The sequence below is a fragment of the Pogona vitticeps genome, chromosome 2 (assembly GCF_051106095.1).
Source record: "Pogona vitticeps strain Pit_001003342236 chromosome 2, PviZW2.1, whole genome shotgun sequence".
NCBI lineage: Eukaryota > Metazoa > Chordata > Lepidosauria > Squamata > Agamidae > Pogona > Pogona vitticeps.
Genome location: NC_135784.1, coordinates 24,747,425 through 24,768,332, shown reverse-complemented (window position 1 = coordinate 24,768,332; position 20,908 = coordinate 24,747,425). Strand labels below are relative to the sequence as shown.

The window sequence follows — 20,908 nt, the reverse complement described above, 5'->3', positions numbered from 1 at the left end:
ATTAGATGTGTATACCGCCCTGCTATTGGGAAGCACTATTCTGCGAACTTACAGCAAAATAATAAAACACAGAAAAAAGGAAATCACAATAAAGCCAACCAACAAATAAAATCAAATGCAACATGAGGTGTAAAAATCAGACAAGGGTTGCATCGCAAGGCCTTTCTTTAAAACACGTCTTCAGAAACCTTCTGAATGTTACAAGAGAAGGAGCCAAGAGTGGACCTCAGAGGGTTGGATTAACCCCACTGATACACAACCAGCCAAATCAGTGACCCTAAATCCCTCCCCTGAACTTGGTCCTCAAACAGACATTTACCTTTCTGCAGCTGAAGTCCATGTACCAGAGCATCTGGGCAAAGAAAAATGCACAAATGTTAGGCATCAGAGCACTAAGTCTACAAGGGTTCTGATTAATAAAATACCAGTTCATAACATAGCTGTTGCTGCTTCCTTATTTCAAGTAAAGGACGAATTAACGAATGAGCCTTTTGTCTTTCACTGACACACGAGGTGTGTGGCTCAGAATGAGGCAGGTTGGAAGAGTGGTTCCTTTTCCCCACTGATGCAGAACCACTCCCTCCAAGCTTCCATCTCTATTTTAATTTTACCTTGAATGTACCCTGGATTCTTCTGATTTGAATTTCTACCCCAAAAGACATCCTCTCTCTTCCCACCTCCGCTGGTTCTTCCTTTGATCCCCTTGCTATTCTCTGTCCTGTCTCTGCCTGTTGTCTCTTTCCCTCCCATGGAGGAGCAAGAGGAAGAAGCAGCGTCTTGGAGGTTCAAAACGTGCACAGCCCATAGGAACGGGGCTTATCTGAGACTAAAGAAACAGGGCTGAGTGGAACAAACGGGTCTTCCGAAAAACAAAACAAACAACAAAAAAACCCACTTCCCAAATGAAAGAAAATAATCCTGAAGCCTAATTCTGGCAAAGAGCAAATCCTCCTTACAAATGCTTAAAGTGCTTCCAGCTAATATCACCGTATCAGGCCTCTTTACTGGGGATGGGAATTGCATATTTCTGGGCTTCCTCTCCCAGAATCTGCACAGAATCCAACGGGCAGAATTCTGGGAGGCAGCAATAAGAGAGGAGGATAGGAAGGGTCAGAGAAACCTGTCGTGTTAACTCTAGAACAAAAGCTATGCAGTCGTTTTTCATTACCTTTGAACTGGTTCATGACGGCTGCTAGAAAAGGATTTATATCACAAAAATCCCAAATCTTCCACTTCACTTCCGGAAGAAAGACGACTGGATTCTGAAACGTAACTTTTTCGTCACTCCTGATGGAAAAAAACACAGTGAACATGCCACCTCTGCCTCCCGTATTTGGGAGCACTTAACGTACTTGTCCTCTTCATGGTTTGCTGCCTTGTTGTAGCGAAGGGGCTTGACTAATTCAGAGAAGCTATGGGCTATGCCGTGCAGGGACACCCCTGGAGCAGGAACTGGCAATGGCACTCGAGTATCTTTGGCAAGAAAATTCCATGGACAGAAACAAACGGCTAAAGGCTATGACGCTGGAAGATCAGCCCCTCAGGTCGGAAGGCGTCCAACATGCTACTGAGGAAGAGTGGAGGAAAAGTTCAAGTAGCTCCAGAGCTAATGAAGTGGTTGGGCCAAAGCCGAAAGGATGCTCAGCTGTGGACGTGCCTGGAAGTGAAAGGAAAGTCCAATGGTGCAAAGAAAAATACTGCAGGAGATGGCAAGAATCAACATTGACATCCTGGGCGTCAGTGAACTAAAATGGACAGGAATGGGCAAATTCAATTCAGATGATTATCATTCTACTATTGTGGGCAAGAATCCCGTAGAAGAAATGGAGTAGCCCTCATAGTCAACAAAAGAGTGGGAAAAGCTGTAATGGGGTATAATCTCAAGAATGATTGAATGATTTCAATACAAATTCAAGGCAGACCTTTCAACATCACAATAATCCAAGTTTATATTCTCTGCAGCCAAGGATGGAGAAGCTCTATACAGTCAGCAAAAACAAGACCTGAAGCTGATTGTGGCTCTGATCATCAGTTTCTCATAGCAAAATTCAAGCTTAAACTGAAGAGAAGAGGAAAAACCACTGAGCTAGTCAGGTATAATCTAAACCAAATCCCTTATGAATACACAGTGGAAGTGAAGAACAGTGGAAGTCAAGTGGGCCTTAGAAAACATGGCTAACAACAAGGCCAGTGGAGGTGATGGCATTTCAGCTGAGCTATTTAAAATCTTAAAAGATGACACTGTTAAGGTTCTACATTCAATATGCCAGCAAGTTTGGAAAACTCAACAGTGGCCAGAGGACTGGAAAAGATCAGTTTACATCCCAATCCCTAAGAAGGGCAGTGCCAAAGAATGCTCCAAATACCGTACAATTGCACTCATTTCACATGCTAGCAAGGTTATGCTCAAAATCCTCCAAGGTAGGCTTCAGCAGTATGTGGAACGAGAACTCCCAGAAGTACAAGCTGGATTCTGAAGAGGCAGAGGAACTAGAGACCAAATTGCTAACCTGCGCTGGATTATGGAGAAAGCCAGAGGGTTCCAGAAAAATATCTACTTCTGCTTCATTGACTATGCAAAAGCCTTTGACTGTGTGGACCACAGCAAACTATGGCAAGTTCTTAAAGAAATGGGAGTGCCTGACCACCTTATCCATCTCCTGAGAAACCTATATATGGGACAGGAAGCAACAGTTAGAACCTGATATGGAACAACTGATTGGTTCAAAATTGGGAAAGGAGTACGACAAGGCTGTATATTGTCCCCCGGCTTATTTAATTTATATGCAGAATACATCATGCGGAAGGCCAGACTGGAGGAATCCAAAGCCTGAATTAAGATTGCTGGAAGAAATATCAACAACCTCAGATATGCAGATGATACCACTCTGATGGCAGAAAGTGAAGAGGAATTAAAGAACCTCGTAATGAGGGTGGAAGGGGAGAGTGCAAAAAACGGTCTGAAGCTCAACATCAAAAAAGTAAGATCATGGCCATTGGTCCCATCACCTACTGGCAAATAGAAGGGGAAGATATGGAGGCAGTGACAGATTGTACATTCTTGGGCTCCATGATCACTGCAGATGGGTACAGCAGCCACGAAATTAAAAGACGCCTGCTTCTTGGGAGGAAAGCGATGACAAACCTCGACAGCATCTTAAAAAGCAGAGACATCACCTTGCCAACAAAAGTCCGAATAGTCAAAGCTATGGTTTTTCCTATAATGATGTATGGAAGTGAGAGCTGGAACATAAAGAAAGCTGACTGCTGAAGAATTGATGCCTTTGAATTGTGGTGCTGGAGGAGAATCTTGAGAGTCCCCTGGACTGCAAGGAGAACAAACCTATCCATTCTGAAGAAAATCAACTCCAAGTGCTCACTGGAAGGACAGATCCTGAAGCTGATGCTCCAATATTTTGGCCATCTCATGAGAAGAGAAGACTCCCTGGAAAAGACCCTGATGTTGGGAAAGTGTGAAGGCAAGAGGAGAAGGGGACGACAGAGGACAAGATGGTTGGACAGTGTAATCGAAGCTACCAGAATGAATTTGACCCAACTCCGGGAGGCAGTGGAAGACAGGAGGGCCTGGCGTGCTCTGATCCATAGGGTCACAAAGAGTCGGACACGACTAAATGACTAAACAACAACAACATACTTATAACAAACAACAGGAAATCTTGCTGTGGAGATAGCACACCTGCATCTCCTGCTCCTAAAGATACTATACTCGCATTCTACACATGACGGCAGCCTTTGTAATTAGCGTTATCTTTTACCATCCTGGTTTGCTATGAAGAACATAATACTGTACTGCGCCACACTTTATTGATTAGTATTAGTAATATAAAACTATTAATTAACTAATATTGCTATTAATAAACTGGTTTGCTAATGTCCAGGGTAGGAAAACAGGGGTGCTCTAAGTTCAAAAACATGACAATTTTTTCAACATCATCTTCATCATCTCAGAACTGCAAAGCTGTGAATAGAAATCTGGAAAGGCAAAGATTGTTGTACCAGGAGACTGGAGGATTACATGATCTTCTGTACAGACCCTTCCCAGCATTGTGAAGCACTAACAGAAACAAGAAGATACGCTTACCTCTGCAGGATGCTTCCAACGTCCTTGGGGAGAAAAAGAGAAACAGAAAGAGGGAGTTTAGTGCCATCATCACAATGCAACGAGGCCCACTGGCCTTCCTTCTGCCACAAGGAGTCCACTCCAATCAGGCACTGAGGAGAAGACAGACTCCCACAGTGAAGTCGAAGGAAGCCTTTAACTGGGTCCTGGTCTCTCACAGGGAAAAGGAGTCAAAGGGTGTATCAACAGAGGAGAATTTTAGAATTTAAGGGCCATGTTGGGAGGGAGAGAGCGTTTCTTCTTTCGCCACCATCTCAGTCTATTTTCTATGCAGAATTACGCTCTTTCATGGCATAAACATTACCTCAGAAGGTACCGGTACACGCTTAATTTATCTTTTTAAATTCCATCTTGAAAGACTATTTATTGTTGTGAAATTGTTATAAAATTGTTGCCATATTACCATTGTTTTTATTCTATTTGTTGTGAGCCGCCCAGAGTAGACATTGTCTAGATGGGTGGCATATAAGTCTAATAAATAATAATTATTATTATACCGTAACTTTCTAACCTGAGGGAGGTGCCATTGATGGCAAGGTTTTCAGCCCAGAAGCCAATGATGAGAAAAGCCTTGCTTGGCAAGACCACCTGGACCAGCGTTCCTTTCCTGGAAGTGGCCAACCAGATGCTTCTAGAAAGCTCATGAAAGGGGCAGGAGCAGGACCTTATTTGGTCATGAAGCATTTTGAGAAATGAAAGTTGCATCCATATTACACAGAGTGAAAGGCTTGTCTACACTGAGGGAAAACTCCTTATTCTTTTATCTCACCTTGATATTTCTGCACCTCCTAGCCTGGAGTTCCCAAACTTTTCAATCTGTGTGTAGGTAGAACTGCACGAGAGTTTTGGATCCAGTTTCCCCCTCAAGAGCAGTCTGCTCTATTTCTGCTAGTCCTACCTGCAGGAGTTCCCCCGGGGGTCGCTGGTGCTTTTGCTCCATCTCCTGGATGAGACCTCCAAGGGAGGAGAGCTCCTCGGAGAGCCTGGCCAGGTGCTCGTCCCTTTTCCTTGCTATTTCTTTCTCCACCTCTTCCATCTGGACCATTAAAAGCTTCTCCTGTTCTTCCAAAAACTGCCGGAGTTTCTTAAATTCTGCTTTCATCTTTTCCATCTCGGCTTTTGTTTGTTTCTGCAGCAAGGAGGCAGAAAGGGCAGAAAAGGAAGTGTATGGCAGAAGGCGACTGTCACATACAGCACTGATGGTACCTGTCTGTCATGGGTTTGGAGGGAAAGTTCCATCCTATGGGAGTGGAAGGCAGGACATCAGGGGGGAGGAGCTGTACTGTATATATATTTGGAGCTTGTGTGGAGAAGTAGGAGTTGGAGTCTGTGTGTCAGACTGGGTACAACTGTTTGTCAGTTAGTACATACCTGATAGGTTCAGGTTTCTTTCTAGGTAGCCAGAACTGATAGGTTCAGGGTCTGTGCGTTACCTTAAAGGGTTCAGTGGGAACCAAGCTGTTGTATGTGTGTGATTGGGGTTATGCCACGTTACATTATCCTATTTAACTGATTCTTTTATTTACCCTGTTTGTTGTTTCAATAAACCTTGTTCTTTTATTTATTAAAATCCATTCCTGGTCTGTGTGACTCCTTATAGGGAATGGTTGGTGGCAGCATAATTACAGGGTGGTATACTCCAGTAGGTCTGGGGTTGCCACATTGATTGGTGTCCAGCGTGTGGGATACGACTGGTCCAGTTGTCCAGTGGTCCAGCAAAGCCTTGGCAAGTGGGCCCAGAGCAAGGGGGGTCTAGTCAGGGAAAATCTGAGGGCGCGTAGGTAATCTTCTAGGCTTACCTCACGGGGAGGTAGGCTAGTGGAAGAACGTGCAAACTCGGATTGGGGGGACTAGATTAGGGAGCTCTGAGGCAACCTGTTTTGGTGGGAAAGGGCTGAGGCAAAGCTGCGTGAAGTGACAGTGATCTAGCCTGTCTGCTGAGAGGCCTAGCAGAGGGGGTGGATTCTGCCTGGCAACAGTTGCAAGTTGGTGCTGAAGGAACAGCAGCAGTCTATAGAAGGCTGTTTCTGAGGCAAAAGGAAAAAAGTCGTCGTTTTATTCTGAGGCGTGACTTTTGAAGGCAGCCTATTCTGGGGGGATTATGCCCTTGACTCGAAGCCAAATGGCAGAAATGGGGGAAGTGAGAGAACCACAGGGAGACCAAGGTTCTGAGGAGGAATTTGGCTCAGTGCAGGATGAGAGCACGGGAGAACTGACCTCAGAACTCAGAAAAATGCTCCTAGCCCAACAGCATGAACTGAGGGTGAGGGAAATGGAGGAAAGATTAGAGAGAGAAAGAATGGCGTTTGAAATGGAAAAGGAAGAGAAACAGGAAAGGGAAAGGGAGAAACAAAGACGATTTGAAATGGAACAGGAAGAGAAACAGAGACAATTTGAGTTAGAAAAAATGGCGTTTGAGCTGAAGAAGCTGGAGATGATGAGTGGAAATAGGAATAACAATAATAATGAGGGGAACCCAGGGAATGGGGAAGGCAGCCTGTCTAAAACTGACCTGAAGAAATTCCCTGTGTACCACAAGGGAGATTGCCCTGAGGTGTTCTTTTCCCTCGTGGAAAGAGCGTTTGTGGACTTCTCAGTAAGGGAAACTGAGAAGATGACCATTATGCGATCTTTAATCAGTGGCAGCCTGGCAGAAGTCTATGCAGAGATGCCAGTGGAACTGCTGAAGGACTTCGCTGAGTTTAAAAAACTGGTGTTTGCCCGACATGGGATAAATGCTGAACAGCTGAGGCAAAGATTCAGGTCACTCACGAAAAAACCAGAGCAGACTTTTACCCAAGTGGGGGCCCAACTGGTGAGGTTGCTAGAGAAATGGCTGTCTCAGGAGGGGACAGAGACCTTCCAGCAGCTCAAAGACCTGATAGCGCTGGAACAATTTTATTCAGTCCTGCATGGGGAACTAAAGTTCCACGTGAGGGAGAGGAAACCTAAATCGGTGGCAGAAGCGGCAGAGATCGCAGATTTCATTTACCAAATAAGGAAGCCCTTAGGTGCTGAGGGGAAAACTGTGGGTAAGCCCAAAGAAACCTACAGCAGGTACTCTCAGGGACCAGGGAAAAACCAGCAAGGGGGAGGGGCCCATGTTGAAGGGAAGCCCTCAGACATGAAACCACCAAGACCTCAGATTTTGGAGGGAAAACCAAAACCAGATGAGAAAGACTCCAAGTACAGCAGAAAATGTTATTTCTGTCAAGGAAAGGGCCATCTAATCTCAGAGTGTGAGAAATTAAAGCAGCTAAAGGGAAATTTGCCTCATGATTTGAGTGGAACCAAGCCAAAAGCTGTGTTCTGTGTCCAGACAGAGCAAAGCTCCTTGCCACTGAGGGAGCCTGTTACCATGGCGACTCAATCTGGACCAGTTACATCTGCTGATCAGGCTGGGGAAAATGGTCCTCTTGTGGAGGTCAAGCGCTGCTTACTAGTGAGGACAGATTCGCAATTGTTTGAGACAGCAGGGGTGGACGTAGGAATACTTGACCATCAGTATAGGGGGCTAAGGGATACTTGTTCCCAGGTGACCCTGTGCCATCCAGACATTATTCCTAGGAAGTATATAATCCCAAATGAGAGCCTGAAGGTGGCAGGGATTGAGGGGCAGGTGATCTCACTGCCAGTAGCTGAGGTACCTGTGAGCTTTCAAGGCTGGAGGGGAGTTTGGCGGCTAGCGATTTCATCGACTCTGCCAGCAGCCGTGCTCGTGGGAAATGACCTGGCTGAACATGTGAAACGGGTGCTAGTGATTACACGCTCACAAGCTACCACGGGGACAGTTCAGGGGGGTACTGAAGAGCCTGAGGTTGAAGCAGGTGAGGGTAGTCCCGAAGCCGTGGCAGAAACCTTAGCCACGGACAGCAAATTTGGCCAAGAGCAAAAGGCAGACGCCACTCTCCGAAAGTGTTTTGAAAAGGTGACAGACACCCAGCTAACACCTGAAACCCCAGTGAGATTTCGCGAGGAAAAGGGAATTTTATATAGAGAGACCCTGAGGAATATCTCAAAAGGGGGAGATGGGATCAGAAGTCAGCTAGTGGTACCTGAAAAGTATCGCCCCATGATCTTACAAAGGGGGCACTCTGACATGTTTGCTGCGCACTTAGGGGTGAACAAAACACAGCAGAGAATCACACAAAATTTTTACTGGCCTGAAATAGGGAAGCAGATCAAGGAGTTCTGTAAACAATGTGATGTGTGTCAGAGGCAGGGGAATAACCGTGACAGGACCAAAGCGAAGTTGTGCCCTTTGCCTGTGATTGACACCCCATTCAAATGTATAGGAGGGGATATTGTGGGACCTTTGCCCAAGGCCACAAAGAGGGGGAACCGGTTCATTCTCACCATTGTGGACCATGCCACGAGGTACCCCGAAGCCATTCCCTTGACTAACATCGAAACTAACACAGTGGCAGATGCCTTGGTGGGGTATATGTCCAGGATGGGATTTGCCTCAGAAATAATCACAGATTTGGGCACATCGTTTACATCAAAGCTCATGAAACGGTTATGGGAAATCTGTGGAATTAAATACAAGGAAACCACTGCCTATCACCCCGAAAGTAATGGGTTAACGGAGAAGTTCAATGGGACTCTGAGGCGCATGATTAGGGCTTACCTGGCAGAGAATCCAAACAATTGGGACCAGAAGCTGCAATCCCTTTTGTTCGCTTATCGATCAGTGCCACAAGCCAGTACCGGGTTCAGTCCGTTTGAACTTTTGTTTGGGAGAAAAGTAAGAGGTCCACTTGATTTAATCAAACAAAATTGGGAGCAGATCACCCAGGATGACCCACAAGATGTTGTGACGTATATAGACACTTTAATGAATGACCTGAAGAGAAACCTAGAGCTAGCAGCAGAAAACCTGCAAGCTCAGAAGGTCAGACAGAAAACCTGGTATGACCAGAAAGCCAGGGAGAGGCACTTTAACCCAGGGGAGGAAGTGCTTTGGCTTAGGCCCTGCAAAGAGAACAAACTGCAGCTCAAATGGGCAGGACCATACAGGGTCATTTCCAAGATGTCAGATCTGAACTACCTTATAGAACAGGAGGAACACCAAACACGAAGGGTGGTACATGTGAATGCCCTGAAACCCTACTACAGAGGGGAACAGAGGGTTTTATTTGCGATAAAAGCAGCTGAGAGTGAGGAAGCTGAATTACCCTTCTGGGAGGGTAGAGGGGAAGTGAAATACAACCCAGATGAGGTGAAGATCAGTCCTGCACTCACCCAAGCCCAGCAGCAAGAACTAAAAGTGCTGCTCACGAAATATCATAAGGGTTTTTCAATTAAGCCGGGGATAGTGAGAGGAGTGATCAAACCCCTAGAGGCCAAGATAGAAGCAGTTCGTGATTGGCCCAGACCCAACACCAAGAAAAAAGTCAAATCATTTCTTGGGTTGGTGGGCTACTACAGAAAGTTCATCCCGAGGTTTAGCGAGATGGCGACTCCGCTGACCGATCTGACGCGGAAGAAGACTGATGACCGCATCCCGTGGACCAGCGACTGTGAGGAGGCGTTCCAGAGGTTGAAGGAGGCGCTCGTCCATTATCCAGTGCTGCGTGCTCCCAACTTCGACCGGGAGTTCATCATTTACACCGATGCGTCTAACAGCGGGGTAGGAGCAGTTCTTTGCCAGGAGGATGAAAATGGTGACCAGCATCCAGTGTCCTACCTGAGTAGGAAACTCCAGAAAGGTGAGAGACATTTGGCAACCGTGGAAAAGGAGTGCCTGGCCATAGTATACGCGATTCAGAAGGCCAAACCTTACATCTGGGGAAGACATTTTGTTCTGTGCACTGACCACTCACCACTGCAGTGGTTAAAGACAATGAAAACCCATAATAGTAAACCTATGAGGTGGGCTTTAAACCTGCAAGACTTTGACTTTGAAGTGAAGGTGGTCAGAGGGTCAATGAACTGTGTTGCTGACGCCTTGTCAAGAAGACCCGACGAGTGAAGACGGCGAAGAAACCATGGACTATGTATATTTTGGTGACCAAAAGTTAAATGTACCTGTTTATTGAACAGGCTTGGTTTGTATTAATAAAGGTAACTTAATGTATTGCAATTATTAATGTTTAAATGCATAATTGATATGTTTGACCTAGAGTGAGTAAGTATGGGATTGTGTTATATTGTATAACTGTTTTGTGTTTTGATCCTGGTTGTTTTTTTGGAGAAAAGCACTTTAGCTTTTCCCCTGCAAAACAACTTATAAAGAGGGGAGGTGTCACATACAGCACTGATGGTACCTGTCTGTCATGGGTTTGGAGGGAAAGTTCCATCCTATGGGAGTGGAAGGCGGGACATCAGGGGGGAGGAGCTGTACTGTATATATATTTGGAGCTTGTGTGGAAAAGTAGGAGTTGGAGTCTGTGTGTCAGACTGGGTACAACTGTTTGTCAGTTAGTACATACCTGATAGGTTCAGGTTTCTTTCTAGGTAGCCAGAACTGATAGGTTCAGGGTCTGTGCGTTACCTTAAAGGGTTCAGTGGGAACCAAGCTGTTGTATGTGTGTGATTGGGGTTATGCCACGTTACATTATCCTATTTAACTGATTCTTTTATTTACCCTGTTTGTTGTTTCAATAAACCTTGTTCTTTTATTTATTAAAATCCATTCCTGGTCTGTGTGACTCCTTATAGGGAATGGTTGGTGGCAGCATAATTACAGGGTGGTATACTCCAGTAGGTCTGGGGTTGCCACAGCGACATTTTCACAGTATCTATGAATGTGGAATTCATTACACTGGACGGTATTTATCCAAAAGCTGATTTCACAGCCGTAAATACTCAACTCCCAAACAAACTGCACCAGAGCACAGAGTGCTACTCCTGTCCTCTGAAGATGCTGGCCACAGAGACGGGCAAAACGTTAGGAAGAACAACCTTCAGAACACGGCCAAAGATCCCAAAAAAACCCCACAACAACCGGTATTTATATTGTCCAAAGACTTGTCACAGGGGTGGTTTGAGCAAGGGGAGGAGAAGTGAAGTCTGGGTATATTCCAACAGACAGTCATGGTAAATGCACTAATTTAAATGCCTTGGTCTGATACGTCCTGTATGTCCTGGGAAGGAGGGAGGGAGAATGGAGCATGGAATATTGGTGAAGAATGGTTCTGATTGGCTGGGAAGGAAACTAGATAAGGAGGGGGCGTGTCCTTGTCAGAAAGAGGGGGGGTCTAAGCAGGAGGGAGAGGTTAACAGAGAGAATGAAGAATTCTACCGAATAAATGTCGAAGTCTAGGAATAAATAACCTTTCTTTCACACTGTTAGTTAAAGGTTGGTGGCAGGAAAGGCCTTGTTCTTGTTGTTACTACTGACATATTAGGTAAAGGTAAACATTCCCCTTGACAATTTGTCCAGTCATATCTGACTGCAGGTGGCGGTGCTCATCTCCGTTTCCAACCCATACAGCTAGCATTTGTCCGCAGACAATCCTCCATGGTCACGTGGCCAGTGTGACTAGACACGGAATGGTTTACCTTCTCACCAAGTACAGTACTTGCATTTTTGTATTTTGCATGCTTTCGAACCGCTAGGTTGGCAGGAGCTGGGACAAATTACGGGGGCTCACTCAGTTGCGTGGATTTGATCTTACGGCTGCTAGTCTTCTGACATTGCAGCACAGAAGCTTCAGAGGTTTTACCCGCAGCACCACCACGTCTCTTTTACTAACACATTAGCAGTCCCATTTTCACTTTCCTAGAGGGGGCGCTCTTGGTCGCTCACAACTATAAACCATAATAAAAGACTGTAAAAAACAAAGTCAACCATTAAAGTAAAAGAAAATACACAAAACAAACAAGATCACATGATAGTTCTACAGGCCATCACCTTTAATCACAGACGTCTAAACGCCAGTGTATCCAGATGTCTCTGTACACCCTTTCTTCAAGCAGCAAGAATGGAAACACTTTGCAGTTTGTGGACATTGGGGGGGGGACGACACAGTCTGCCATCTGGGAACCTCTTCCTATGTGCCGGTCAAAGGGGCCTCTGGCCTTCTCACAAGGGGCCCCTCCTGAGGCCAAGAACTCAGGCCTTCTCCTCAAGAACCCTCAGGCCAAAAGCCTTACACACCCAGATTGCCAAAGAGGGGACAGGAGGCAGCCAGGGAGGAAGAGGCTGGTGGCCGCCGAGGCGGTGGCTGGCACTGGCAGCAGATGGTCGATGGTGGCTCTCTGCCACCCTCAACACTTCACCGCCTGAGACGCTGGTCTTACTCTGCCTGATGGCCAGGCTGTCCCTGCACTGAGGGGCCTTCCGTGCTCGGCCCCCCAACACACCTCTCTGCCCACATCCCCAGCCTGCCAAATCCCTTCTCTCAGGAAGGCTCAAGGGCCGTTTTCCAATAAAAATAAAAATGGGGAGTTGGGGTTAGGCAGCTATGCAAGGTCCAGAGCTAAGCCTAGACAACCCCCAGAGCTGTAGAAGGTCCCCCTTTCGTGAAGTGAAAGGACCCTCTGGATGAAGGTCTTTGGTTCGCTGTCCCAATGACACTTCAGGCCATTCCAAATTATAGCTGTTCGGGACGCCTGGTGGCCTTGATTTCTTTTCCCTTTTAGGTCACTTTTTCTACACAGGTGGGTTCAAGAATGTTTCTTCCTGATAGGAGTAAATGTTTGACTTATTCAATTAGGCAGAAGCCTCATAAAAGATTGTTCTTACTTGAAACAGGCTGTTTGGTTCGTGTATTCAAGAAGAGATTAGCCAGCCTCGTAAAAGCAGGCTCGACCCCCCCTCCCTTTCTTTCTTTCTTCGCAGCTCAAGGACTTACGCTTTCTGAAAAAGCAACATACTAATAGATAAGAATGGAATGCAGAGGCTAACAAAAGACAAAAAGACGATTTAGGGAAAGTGAATTGTTCTGCGCATGTTTAAAATGTGTTTTCACTAATCCAATGAATTATTGCTAACTAACTTAATGACCTTTTAAGGAGATTGTGAGCCCACCCCAATCGCCCTGAAGGGACAGGCTATAAGAGATTGTACCAATTCCTTTGTTTTTCGAAGAAACCCTAATCACCTCAATTAGGTGAATGGCTTTCTTCCCGCTCCTGCAGCAGCGATCCCCTTTTCAATAAACAAACTTCTATAGAAAGCATTCGTGTCTCAGTCTCTCTCTCTTTTTGGGAGCTTTCCTCAATTAGAGAACCGGATAACATTCCTTTGCCGTTACGTTTATACTCAAAAGCAGGTGTTTGCTTTCATTTACTGTTTCCTCTTTATATGTCACAATTCCTGCCCTCTCTTTCTTCAGAAGCTCCAAGCGATTGGTGATCAGTTCCTGAAGAGAAAATGGAAGTTCATGTCTGGTTCGAAGCCCGTTTGGGGGGGGGGGGTGAGACGCTCAACAAGCTTGCTCTGCTCCCTGCGTAGAGAGGAGACGAGTGGTTCTCTATTGCCTTCTTTATCAAACAGAGCAGCAACAACAACATGAGGAAGAGTATCTTCCAGCTGTCTTTATCCCACATGGCAGCCAACACATGAACTGCTATATCTTGCCTCCTCCAGAACATCCCCACCCCGACCCCCAAGATCTTCGGAAAATCCACAGGAATTCCTACCTGGTACTCCTGGGCAGCCTCCTCCACAGGAACCACCTGGTGGTCTCGGTGCTCTTTGGATCTGTCACAAACAAGGCAGATGAGGGTTTTGTTATCCTGGCAGAAGAGTTTCAGGGGCTCCTGGTGCTCCTCACAGACACCTTTTGTTTCTTTTGCCTTCTCCTCTTCCAAGTGAATTACTTTCTCCGCTAAGCTTCTCAGCTGCCGATTGGGGATCAGGTTCCTTCGGACTTTTGCTCTGCATTGGGGGCAGGATGCCTCTTCACCCCCTGACCCCTCCCAGCACAAAGTCAGGCAATCCTTGCAGAAATTGTGGCCACATTCAATGGTGACAGGATCCTTGAAATACTCCAAGCAGATGGAGCAAGTAGCTTCCTCGCAGAGACCCCTGAGGGAACTCCCAGAGGCAGCGGCTATGGCAGGTCACAGGAAGAGGAGAAGTTTACAGTACTTTCGTTTTTCTGGGTTTGCTGTGACTAATAACTGGGTGTTTCCCTTCCAGGAAATCATGTCGTATAAACTCATCAGCAGAAGGAAAAGGAATGGATTGAAGAAACAGACTCTACACAACAGAACTTTTTTAAAAAAAAAAGTTTTTTTTTTTTAAAGAGGGATATGACTTTAGGGAGGGATAAAGTTCATGAGATATATATGCTTCCAAAGAGAGAGGTAAAATATAATGAGATACTTATTCATTTTGAATACTTGTATACTACCTGTCTTGGTGACAGGCTCTTCTCTGGCTAGCTGACAATAAAATAAATTAAGTCAGTGCCGCAAAATCAATAAGGATGACAGTTGGGGTGGGTCAGGAGTTGGATTCCCATTGTGCTTCATGGGAGAAAAACCAGCCTGTGCGATTTGGAGGCAAGGTATCTTGGGAAAAGTCACAATAACTAGGAATCAACTTGATGGCACAACATTAAGAAATTAAATATTTGTTAGAATCCTTTGATTTCTTTCTGAAAGAATGTTCTAAAAGGCTGAGAAATATGTCAGAAATCAAGGGTCACTTTGCTTATATATATAATAATGGCAGAGAATTGTGCCACCAATTCTTTATCAACACCAGATGAAGAAAAGCAGAGAAAAGTAGAAAGCAGAGGAAAAGAGCTTCTTTTCAAACCAAATTCTAACCCAAGAATACCTACTTTTTATAAGTAGATTATATATACAGTGGTGCCTCGCTTAACGAGCGCACCGTATAATGACGAATCCGTATAGCGATCCCTTTTTCGGGATCGCTATACGGATGCACCCCAATCGCAGCACTCGCATTGCGACAATTGGGGCGTCCGGCGGCCATTTTGGAGTCGCCGAACAGCTGTTCGGCGGCTCCAAAATGGCTGCTGGATGACCCGAAATGGCCCCGCGCAGCGTTTTCGCGCCCTCCCCTCGCTTACTGAGGGCGCGAAAATGGCTGCCGGACCCTGAAGACTTCACTGAACAGTAAGTTTAGGGCCGATTTGAAACGCATTAAACGATGTTTAATGCGTTCCAATGGCTTTTTACTTCCCGCTCAACGAAGTTTTCACATAGCGAAGGTTAATCCGGAACGGATTAACCTCGCTATGCGGGGCACCACTGTATATGAAACTAAAGATAATGAATGTGAAATGAAGTCCCACCCCAATCCTGCCAACAGTTTGAGAGAAGGTTGGACTGAATTTGTGGGGGGAGGGGAAAGCCCTCAAAGGAAGTATTTCATCTTTTATTGGCTTCCAAAAATTGGAATTTGCATTCTCCTACTATGAAAAAACTTTCCCACATTTTGAAAATGTGAATGGATCAGTCATTCACATAACTCAATTGTATTGTAATGTGCATTTTAAAACCCTCACAAAACAGTTTGTCAAAATGAAAACTTCAGAAAATTTCATTCCTATGTCACCCAGTTTGCACTATAATAGTCCATGTCTGTTGCAATAAACAACATACATATTTTAACAAATTTATTTCTAAAGAATGAAAAGACAATCAACCATATTACAACTATTAAATACAAAACTATTCCCCACATTTCTCCAAATCACATATATACCTTTCCCCATCACTTTTTAAAGAAGTATTGACCAACAATCTAAGTCTCTTTTCAAGCCACATGTCTCAAAGTCTGTTTTATCGGCATATTTTAATAGTGATCTGTACCGTCACAAGGGTCCATCTCTGTAATGTCACAAGGACTTCGGCTGGGTCTGCTTTTTTTTGCCCTTGGCATGTCAGGAAACGAGAGGCAGCTGACCTGGCGCCTCTAGTGATCAGCGTCGAAGCCATGTGATGTACGTTGCCCTTTTGTAAGAGGGGCTCCCCAGGAAACCAGGAAGGAGAGGGGGTCAGGAGAAAGAGCCCTTGGGAGGATTATTGGGGAGGGGCTCTTGGCATGAGGTGGGGTGGGGGCATGTCACTTTTGGAATTAGGTATTGGGGAGAATAGCTCTTTGATCATGGGGCAATATCATAACCATTCAACCTACTCAGTCTTAAAAAGTCAAGACTGGGAAAGTTACATATTTTGGACTACAAAACTCAGAATCCACCGGCCACTATGTTTTCTTATTTTAAAATTTTTTATTTATTTATTTATTTATTTATTTATTTATTGGACTTATATACCGCCCCATAGCGCTACAAGCACTCTCTGGGCGGTTTACAAGTTAATTATACAGGCTACACATTGTCCCCCCAGCAAGCTGGGTACTCATTTTACCGACCTCGGAAGGATGGAAGGCTGAGTCAACCTTGAGCCGGCTACCTGGGATTTGAACCCCAGGTCGTGAGCACAGTTTTAGCTGCAGTACAGCGTTTTAACCACTGCGCCATGAGGCTCTTTTTTAAAATATAAAGACAAAACAAAACAAATCTACATATACACTTACTGGGCTCCCAGGACCAATGGATACAAAAGCCAAACATTTTAAAGTTTTTTTTAGTTTTGCCTGCTGAACAGAGGACATGATCCTGAAAAGTAGGACATGTCCTCCTTGTAGCAACCCCAGACCTACTGGAGTATCCCACCCTATAGTTATGCTGCCACCAACCATTCGCTCTACCAAGTCACCCAGACCAGGAATGGTTTTTAATAAACAAAAGAACAAGGTTTATTGAAAAAACAAACAGGGTAAATAAAAGGATCAGGTAAATGGGATACTGGAACTTGGTATAGTCCCAATCATACACATACAACAGATTGGTTCTCACGGAACACGTTAAGGTAACGCACAGACCCTGAACCTATCAGTTCTGGCTACCTAGATAGAAACCTGAACCTATCAGGTATGTACTATCTGACGAACAGTTGTACCCAGTCTGACCCACAGACTCCAACTCCACTTCTCCACGTCAGCTCTCCTACGATGGACTTCCCCCAAATATATATACAGTACAGCTCCTCCCCCCTGATGTCCCGCCTTCCACTCCCCATAGGATGGAACTTTCCCTCCAAACCCATGACAGACAGGTACCATCAGTGCTGTATGTGACACCTCCCCCCTTTATAAGTTGTTTTGCGGGGGGAAAGCTAAAGTGCTTTTCTCCAAAAAAACAACCAGGATCAAAACACATAAACAGTTATACATTCTAATACAATCCCATAACCCATACTTACTCACTCTAGGTCAAACATATCACTTATGCATTTAAACATTAATATTTGCAATACATTAAGTTACCTTTATTAATACAAACCAAGCCTGTTCAATAAACAGGTACATTTAACTTTTGGTCACCAAAATATACACAGTCCATGGTTTCTTCGCCGTCTTCACTCGTCGGGTCTTCTTGACAAGGCGTCAGCAACACAGTTCATTGTCCCTCTGACCACCTTCACTTCAAAGTCAAAATCTTGCAGGTTTAAAGCCCACCTCATAAGTTTACTATTATGGGTTTTCATTGTCTTTAACCACTGCAGTGGTGAGTGGTCAGTGCACAGAACAAAATGTCTTCCCCAGATGTAAGGTTTGGCCTTCTGAATCGCGTATACTATGGCCAGGCACTCCTTTTCCACGGTTGCCAAATGTCTCTCACCCTTCTGGAGTTTCCTACTCAGGTAGGACACTGGATGCTGGTCACCATTTTCATCCTCCTGGCAAAGAACTGCTCCTACCCCGCTGTTAGACGCATCGGTGTAGATGATGAACTCCCGGTTGAAGTCAGGAGCACGCAGCACTGGATAATGGATGAGCGCCTCCTTCAACCTCTGGAACGCCTCCTCACAGTCGCTGGTCCACGGGATGCGGTCATCAGTCTTCTTCCGCGTCAGATCGGTCAGCGGAGTCGCCATCTCGCTAAACCTCGGGATGAACTTTCTGTAGTAGCCCACCAACCCAAGAAATGATTTGACTTTTTTCTTGGTGTTGGATCTGGGCCAATCATGAATGGCTTCTATCTTGGCCTCTAGGGGTTTGATCACTCCTCCCCCTACTATGTGACCCAAGTATTTTATTTCTGGGCTACCCAGCGGACACTTGCTTGCCTTTACTGTTAGCCCTGCTGCACTTAACCTCTGCAGCACTATCTCCAGGTGATTCAGGTGATCTTCCCAGGTATTGCTGAAGATCCCTATATCGTCAATGTAGGCCACAGTAAAGTCATTGAGCCCTGCTAAGGTCTGGTCCATCAGCCTTTGGAATGTGGCTGGTGCATTTCTGAGACCAAAACTAAGGACTCTAAACTCATATAGACCGAAAGGGCTGCAAAATGCGGTCTTTTCCTGATCCCTGGGATCAATCCTTAATTGCCAGTAACCCTTTACTAGGTCCAACGATGAAATGAACCGACAACCCCCTATGGTTTCAATCAGGTTGTCTAGCCTGGGCATTGGGTAGGCATCAGGAGTGGTTACGCGGTTTAATTTCCGGTAATCTACACAAAATCTAATACTCCCATCAGGCTTGTCCACCAGGACTATTGGAGAGGACCAAGGACTAGAAGAGGGGACGATTATGTTCTCCCTAAGCATCTCGTCCAGCTCCTTCCGCACCTTGTCCCTATAGGGTCCCGTCACTCGGTATGGGGATACTGCTTGCGGGGGTGCATCCCCTGTGTGGATCCGATGCATCACTCCCTTCACTATCCCCGGCTTATTTGAAAAAACCTTATGATATTTAGTGAGCAGCACTTTTAGTTCTTGCTGCTGGTCTTGGGTGAGTGCAGGACTGATCTTCACCTCATCTGGGTTGTATTTCACTTCCCCTCTACCCTCCCAGAAGGGCAATTCAGCTTCCTCACTCTCAGCTGCTTTTATCGCAAATAAAACCCTCTGTTCCCCTCTGTAGTAGGGTTTCAGGGCATTCACATGTACCACCCTTCGTGTTTGGTGTTCCTCCTGTTCTATAAGGTAGTTCAGATCTGACATCTTGGAAATGACCCTGTATGGTCCTGCCCATTTGAGCTGCAGTTTGTTCTCTTTGCAGGGCCTAAGCCAAAGCACTTCCTCCCCTGGGTTAAAGTGCCTCTCCCTGGCTTTCTGGTCATACCAGGTTTTCTGTCTGACCTTCTGAGCTTGCAGGTTTTCTGCTGCTAGCTCTAGGTTTCTCTTCAGGTCATTCATTAAAGTGTCTATATACGTCACAACATCTTGTGGGTCATCCTGGGTGATCTGCTCCCAATTCTGTTTGATTAACTCAAGTGGACCTTTTACTTTTCTCCCAAACAAAAGTTTAAACGGACTGAACCCGGTACTGGCTTGGGGCACTGATCGGTAAGCAAACAAAAGGGATTGCAGCTTCTGGTCCCAATTGTTTGGATTCTCTGCCAAGTAAGCCCTAATCATGCGCATCAGAGTCCCATTGAACTTCTCCGTTAACCCATTACTTTCGGGGTGATAGGCAGTGGTTTCCTTGTGTTTAATTCCACAGATTTGCCATAACCGTTTCATGAGCTTTGATGTAAACGATGTGCCCAAATCTGTGATTATTTCTGAGGCAAATCCCATCCTGGACATATACTCCACCAAGGCATCTGCCACTGTGTTAGTTTCGATGTTAGTCAAGGGAATGGCTTCGGGGTACCTCGTGGCATGGTCCACAATGGTGAGAATGAACCGGTTCCCCCTCTTTGTGGCCTTGGGCAAAGGTCCCACAATATCCACTCCTATACATTTGAACGGGGTGTCAATCACAGGCAAAGGGCACAACTTCGCTTTGGTCCTGTCGCGGTTATTCCCCTGCCTCTGACACACATTACATTGTTTACAGAACTCCTTGATCTGCTTCCCTATTTCAGGCCAGTAAAAATTTTGTGTGATTCTCTGCTGTGTTTTGTTCACCCCCAAGTGCGCAGCAAACATGTCAGAGTGCCCCCTTTGTAAGATCATGGGGCGATACTTTTCAGGTACCACTAGCTGACTTCTGATCCCATCTCTCCCTTTTGAGATATTCATCAGGGTCTCTCTATATAAAATTCCCTTTTTCCCGTGAAATCTCGCTGGGGTTTCAGGTGTTAGCTGGGTGTCTGTCACCTTTTCAAAACACTTTCGGAGAGTGGCGTCTGCCTTTTGCTCTTGGCCAAATTTGCTGTCTGTGGTTAAGGTTTCTGCCACAGCTTCGGGACTACCCTCATCTGCTTCAGCCTCGGGCTCTTCAGTACCCCCCTGACCTGTCCCCGTGGTAGCTTGTGAGCGTGTAATCACTAGTACCCGTTTCACATGTTCAGCCAGGTCATTTCCCACGAGCACCGCTGCTGGCAGAGTCGATGAAATCGCTAGACGCCAAACTCCCCTCCAGCCTTGAAAGCTCACAGGTACCTCAGCTACTGGCAGTGAGATCACCTGCCCCTCATTCCCTGCCACCTTCAGGCTCTCATTTGGGATTATATGCTTCCTAGGAATAATGTCTGGATGGCACAGGGTCACCTGGGAACAAGTATCCCTTAGCCCCCTATACTGATGGTCAAGTATTCCTACGTCCACCCCAGCGGTCTCAAACAATTGCGAATCTGTCCTCACTAGTAAGCAGCGCTTGACCTCCACAAGAGGACCATTTTCCCCAGCCTGATCAGCAGATGTAACTGGTCCAGAGTGAGTCGCCATGGCAACAGGCTCCCTCAGTGGCAAGGAGCTTTGCTCTGTCTGGACACAGAACACAGCTTTTGGCTTGGTTCCACTCAAATCATGAGGCAAATTTCCCTTTAGCTGCTTTAATTTCTCACACTCTGAGATTAGATGGCCCTTTCCTTGACA

General features: G+C 45.8%; 2 protein-coding genes across 2 annotated transcripts in view; both read right to left on the bottom strand.

Annotated features, from left to right (window-relative positions):
- Window positions 1–20,908, bottom strand: part of LOC110070827 (E3 ubiquitin-protein ligase TRIM7) — a 48,709-nt gene that overhangs the window by 8,549 nt on the left and 19,252 nt on the right. The window lies entirely within an intron of this gene.
- On the bottom strand, window positions 1,310–15,896 carry LOC140704061 (E3 ubiquitin-protein ligase TRIM7-like). The gene is made up of 6 exons (XM_078386111.1): window positions 15,881–15,896; window positions 13,733–14,145; window positions 13,357–13,452; window positions 5,040–5,270; window positions 4,103–4,125; window positions 1,310–1,657 (listed from the first exon to the last, which is right to left on the bottom strand). The coding sequence occupies exons 1-6, from the start codon at window positions 15,894–15,896 to the stop codon at window positions 1,642–1,644; spliced, it is 795 nt and encodes a 264-aa protein (XP_078242237.1). The 3' UTR covers window positions 1,310–1,641.